Genomic DNA, 6486 nt, shown 5'->3' on the forward strand with positions numbered 1-6486 from the left:
AGTAATCTCAAACAAAATGAACAATCACACTGATCCTAGGTGACAAAAGCTGTCACCAGTAGGAATTATCAGCTCATTTACAAAGCAAAAGACTGCTGTTCTTTCAAATATATAATTTCAAAACTAAACCCAAATATGGTTAGAATAAAATGATAGTAAACACAGTTATAAAACACAGATTTCTAATGTATTTTTAGAAAAAGAAAAGCAACATCTGCCAAGTCCGTCAAAAGCCTAAGCAGGATTTTGACAACTCTTCCAGTGGACCAAGCTTCTTTAGACGTAGAAGTCCTATATTAAAGTCTCCAAGATGTGGCTGTGAAATATTAACAATTAATTACTTAATGAACAAATCCTTAATGAGTGCCTTCTAAGTACCCAGATACTACTATAGGCCCAAAGGATACAGCAAAGAACAAGATAAACAAATCTCTGCTCATATGGTGCTTACATATTAGTGTGGGGAGACTGTAATAATTTAATAAGGAAAATAATAGTTGGTGATAAGTGCTCTGATGAGAAATACTGCAACATGATAATGTAAGTAGATAGCTACTCTACACTTGCTGAACAGGAACTTAGGTGTGTTTGAACTTAGGTCTTAATGTCAAGAAAAGGCCAACCATTCAAAATTCAGAAGGACAGCCCAGAAAGGAAAAGGAACAGCTATTGCAAAGGGCTAAGACAGAATGAGCTTGGCCTGTTGAGGCACCCAATGAAGGCTGGTGTGGCTGGGACAGCATAAACTAGAGGGGAGTCAGTAAGTTCCAGCAGATACCAACCATGGTAAGCAATCTAGGTTTTATTCTGTGTGTTGGAGGGAAGCCAGTGACAGGTTTAAGCAGGAATGTGATCTGATCGATCAATTTGTCTGCTGACTGAAGCACAGAGGGACAAGATGGAAATTGGGAGCCCTGTTAGAAGTTTACCGCAGAGGTTTAGGCAAGAGGATGGCAGCATGTGCTCTGATGGCGTAAACAAAAAAAAACAAACAAGCAAAAATAAAAAAGGAAAAAAGATTCAGGATATGTTTTGGAGGCAGAGACAAAACTTGATAGATCAGATGTAAAGGGTGAAGGAACTAAATAAATGAATAAATCAGAACATGCCTAGGCCTTTGTGAAATTGGGCAGTTGGTGATTTAATTTACTGAGATAGGGAAGTCTGGAGAAAAAGCAGATTTGGGGAAAAATTCAGGAGTTGGGCCTCATTTCCATTTGACATTCTCATCAAATAAGTATAGACATCAAGAAGACAGCCAGGTATGTGAGCCTTGAGCTCTAGGACCAAGTATGAGTTCCTGGGAAGAGATTGTTCTCAAAGTCCAATGGTACAACCTGCTTATTTGTATCTCAGAGTAATCAGCGTTCTTTAGAAGAGTACACTTTGGGAGACTAAGAGTTAATAGACAATTTGATAACAATGATGTATCTAAACAAAAGGTTTATAAAGTATGAGCCTCTTTAAACTGATAAAGGATTATTATTTTAGAGATGAGATGCTTATCATTGATAATTAGAATAATTAACTTTGAGAAATTTAAGTACACAGACTGGTTTCTGACTGCCTGTCTATGAATCTCAGCCTCTCTACTTACCAACTGAATAACACTGGGCAAATCACTAAACCACTTGGTGCCTCAATTTCCTCATCTAAAAAATGGAGATAACTGTACCTACATCATGGTATACTTATAAAGATTAAATGAACCAGTACATGTAAAGCAATCAAAAAAGTATCTGGCACAGAGTGACCACTTAACAAATGCAAATTCGTATTGTTACCTGCAATTTCCGGGCACTGCACACAGAAGTGTCTTCACACTTCAGTTTTCTAGTTAGATTCTTGGTAAGAGATGGCATCAAAGATTCAGAATAAGCTAGGGGAGCATATGAAAAACCCTCCTCAAAAGAAGTGGAGGCAAAGAGTTTTGCAGATTGCTAAAAACATCCTCTTTAAAAGTAAGCTATAGGGACTTCCCTGGTGGCACAGCGTTTAAGAATCCATCTGCCAATGCAGGGGACACGGGAAGATCCCACATGCCGCGGAGCAACTAAGCCCATGCATCACAACTACTGAGCATGTGCTCTAGAGCCCGCAAGCCACAACTACTGAAGCCCACGCGCCTGGAGCCCGTGCTCCACAGCAAGAGAAGCCACCACAATGGGAAGCCTGCGCACAGCAATGAAGAGTAGCCCCTACTCACCGCAACTAGAGAAAGCCCATGTGCAGCAACGAAGACCCAACGCAGCCAAAAATTTATATATAAAAAAGTAAGCTATATATGTGCTGGTAATTCCTAAATTCGTTATCTCCAGCTCCAACCCTGGAGCTCCAGACTCTATACCCAGCTGCCTACTGGACACTTGACTTGGTAATTTAATAGGCATATTATTGGAATAAAAAGTGAAAACAATCGGTGTTCTCTTTAGTAAGTGAATGACCAACTGACCACTTCCAACAACAGAAACTCTCAGCTCTGCTCCATAAGTCACGAAAACCATGACGTGAATAAACATTCAGCTTCACACTGAGAAAGTGCCCAGTTTGGTCAACTACATGAAATCTCAGGCATTGCACCTGGTGCATTAGCACTAATGTTTTGCAATTATGATTCTACTGCATGTATTGTTTACTACCATACATGCAGTATTATATATTATTATCAAATAATTTCTTAAGGTAGGCAGGGAATAAGGAAATAAGTGAAATGAAGTGAAACGAAATATTAGATATCATTAGATGATTCCTAGGCTCTGTTGCCTGAGGCATACTGTGCTGTACACACCTCAGCAGAGGAAATTCTCAGTTGTCTTACCCTGGGCCATGACTCCAATCACCACCAATGATGATAGCAACAGGGTGACCAGACATCTCAAGTGGACTGCCCCAGCAAAATTCTAAGAGCATGGCCTTCCGCTCTCAAAAATGTCTAGACTGGATGAGAAATTATATATCTACCTGTGTATACTATCACCAAAAGTCCTGTAAAATGCATTCACTAATTCAGTTAATATCTACCAAACACCAACTAAGTGCCAGGTACCATGTTGGACTCCAGTACAATGCAGGATTCTAATACAGGCATACCTCGGAGATACTTAGGTTCGGTTCCAGACACAATAAAGTGAGTATCACAATAAAGCAAGTCATGAATTTTTTGGTTTCCCAGTGCATATAAAAGTTATGTTTTACTATACTGTAGTCTATTAATTGTGCAATAGCATTACATATAAAAAGAGTATATACCTTACTTAAAAAATAATTTATTGCTAAAAAATGCTAACCAATGCAGAGTCACGACAAACCTTTACTTGTTTAAAAAAAAATGCAGTATCTGTGAAACACAATAAAGTGAAGTGCAATAAAATAAGGAATGCCTGTAGAAAAACGACAGGTTTTGAAAAGCCATAAGATATATGCAAAAAGGGTCATATGTAGATCGAGAGCTTTAGTAAGGGTCTCTGAGTTGCATACCTCATCTAAGACGTCATGAAAACCGCAAAAACATAGTTCAATTCCTTGACAATAGATAGAGAGCTGGATAAATATCATACACAGTGTGTGTCGGTGTTTGGGCATCTGTGTGTTTGTACAGTTTACTCTTAGAAAACGTGCACAAGAATTCATAACCACAGATGTTAAGCCTTTGTTGTAGATAGATATAGACTGCCGAATAAATGACTAAATGCTCCATCACCTCGCCACCATAAGCACTAACTGGAAACAGGTAATAAGGAAAGATGTTTACTTTTATAGGCAAGTAGCGTAACACACGACAGGAGTAATGGCATTACTACAACTATCTTTCCTTTCTCTGACTTAAGGCACTATTTCTCCTCTGACTTTCAAAACAATATATAATTCACATATTTTAGGCTGATCTTTTTCTATTAACATAGGTAGGATCAGAAAACCTGAATTGGTGCAGCTGTGATTTCTTCTGAATTAGAAACATTATTCAGATTATTTAAACAAATCACTGGTAAATAATCAAGCAGATCTCAAGGAAGCTTATACACTCACCTATCTTCAAAGCAGTTAACAAAGCAAAGGCCATTGATAAATTTAATGTTAGCAATTTTCAAACCTCAATCTTACAGCTAGAAGGAACCTAAGAAGTGGGGTGATCCTAGGGACTCCAACATATCTTGATGGGAATCCTGGCAACTTAGATGAAAGAGGCTGTAGCACTTTATAATTCTAACTAGATTCAACGTTTAAAACTCTTGGTTGGTAAAACCCTTAAAAAGATGATCTCTAAGGATCCCTCACTTCACAGACTATGACACTGAGGACCAGAGAAGCCACACAGTAATAGTGGGAAAAGTGTGACTTTGAAAGTCAGGTACTCTTGACTAACCTCTTCCCAGATCTCTCCCTTGCTGTGTGTTCCTAAGAACAATTAACTTTTCTGCTTCTCATTTAAATATGAAGGTAATGCTTACCTTTTAGGCATGTTATGAAGATTAAATTAAAACGCTTACCCTTTAAGAATGTTATGAAGATTCAATGAATTCATATTTACGAAAACATCTGGCACACAGTAGATACTCAATACATGTTAATTTGTTTCCAAAGGGTGACTAACTTGAGAGACACATAGCTGGTGAGGGCAAGAAACAGGACTAGAACCAAGAATTAAGATCCCCTTCACCACTCCAAAAAATTCTGACTGTTTCTTAATTGGCGTTTATCCTTGAATCATACCGTAAAATATAGTTTTTAACACCTCAGTTATGGGGGGCAGGGGCTATTAAAGGAAACGTGAAATACCACAGCCTGCAAAAAAAGGTATTTGTGCCTTCAAGCACAAGCATACATTTGCTAAAAACAAAGCCTCAAAAGAGTCAGAAGTTTAATCAATGAAGTATTATACTGGCAACCTTTTGAAAAATGCCATCTGCTCTGTTTGTATCTGAAGCCTGCCCTTCTGGAAACAATGCTGTAGTACAGCATTGAAACAATGTTCGTTGTTTTCAATGGCTATTTCTCAACTCACATTTCAATATTAATGATTGCAGCAAATATGTATCAACTGTCAATCATGTGCAGGGTCCTGTGGACTCTACAGACATGAATCAGGCTTTGGTTTTACCATAAAAAAATCTTAGAATCTAGTAAAGAAGAGAGGCAGACTCTGAAGAATGATTTAAAAAAACAATTGTATATTAAGCCATGAGACTTGAAAAGTTCAAGGCCAGCCTGTGGTGAGGAGTTATTTAACACTATCTACTCAAGGATAAAATATTCACTGCATTGGCAGTAGGTACACGTAGCATAATAAACATTGTCTGAACTGTGTTAACTGAATTCCACTCTCGTTTCTGACACCAACTAGCTATGTGAACTTGTCATGTTATTTGATATCTTTAGGTTTCATGTTCCTCATCTGTCAAATGGGTGAATCCAAGCGGATCTCCAAGTCTCCTTCAGGCTCTAAAAGTCCAAACGATATGATGATGATATGATGCTGCTGCCGCTAACGATAGCAAGAAAAACTAAAGCTTTTATTTACTGCTCACATATTATGTACCAAGCACTGTGCTAAAGTGCATCATTTGTATTATCTTCACGACAACCTTATGAAATTGGCATTATTACGCTTCTTTTACAGATGAGGAAAAGGAGGCTAAACAGTATTAAAAGGCTGGAGTCGCGATTTGAACAGAAGCAGTCTGAACCTAACCCAGGAGTTAACCCTTAACCGCTAAGCCCAAACTCCCTGTCTCCGCGAAAACTGTCTTATCTGTTAAGAAACAAAGACAAACAAAATACAGCTTGGAAAAGGGTCCTTCCTGACTAGAGGGCAGGTATGAGTTACTGTCACACTTGTCTGTTTCACGTGTTAGTATATCTCTTGCTTCACTTGCTCCGCGACGCTCGCGTGCACCACACGGCGGTGTGCACTACCGCGAGGCAGAGAGCGGCGACCGCCAGAGGCAGCGCCGGCCCGGGCTGAGGCGCACGGAAGGCTTTGGGGTGGGGGAGGACCCGCAGGAGCGCGGGCAGAGTCAGTACCTGGGCTGCTGGCTGCTCCTGCCGGCTGGGTCTTCCACCACTCGTCTCCAAGATCGTCTGCCATCTCCACGCGGGACTCGACGTGGCCCGACCACCAGGGAGGAGCGGGCGCTGACCGTGACTCGCGCTGCTTCAGAGGAGGGATGCCGGCGTCGCAGCACGCTCAGCCTCTCCTCAGACACTGTCGCCTCCGCCCCGCGGCGATAACGTCATAACCTCCGCCTCGCCTCCCCGGCAGCTGCGTCTAACTGTTCGCAGTTTCTACATCAGTGCGGATGGGCAGGATCAGTCTGGAGACTTAAAGTAAACCCCCACAAAAGCCGAAAGAAAGGAAGACACGTAAGCAGAAAGAGTACATCATTTTTTTAAGTGCTACCTTTAAAACATTTTGTTTAGGTTTTATTTTTGCCGAATAGATATTGTCGAAAGTGGAAGACCAAATGCTAAGACAGTTTTCCTCTGTTC

The 6486-nt window shown here is 40.3% G+C and overlaps 1 protein-coding gene across 4 annotated transcripts in view; it reads right to left on the reverse strand.

Moving 5' to 3' along the window:
• Positions 1-6215, reverse strand: part of CMSS1 (cms1 ribosomal small subunit homolog) — a 382900-nt gene extending 376685 nt beyond the window's left edge. For 2 of the 4 annotated variants that reach the window (XM_060150694.1, XM_060150693.1), the window contains exon 1: positions 6022-6215. In XM_060150694.1, the coding sequence (XP_060006677.1) occupies positions 6022-6085 (64 nt within the window). In that variant the 5' untranslated portion in view covers positions 6086-6215. The remainder of the gene's footprint in view (positions 1-6021) is intronic. The other 2 variants (XM_060150695.1, XM_060150698.1) reach the window with 2 other exon arrangements.
• Between the last annotated feature and the right edge of the window lie 271 nt (positions 6216-6486).

Source organism: Lagenorhynchus albirostris, chromosome 5, assembly GCF_949774975.1.
Source record: "Lagenorhynchus albirostris chromosome 5, mLagAlb1.1, whole genome shotgun sequence".
Classification (NCBI taxonomy): Eukaryota; Metazoa; Chordata; class Mammalia; order Artiodactyla; family Delphinidae; genus Lagenorhynchus; species Lagenorhynchus albirostris.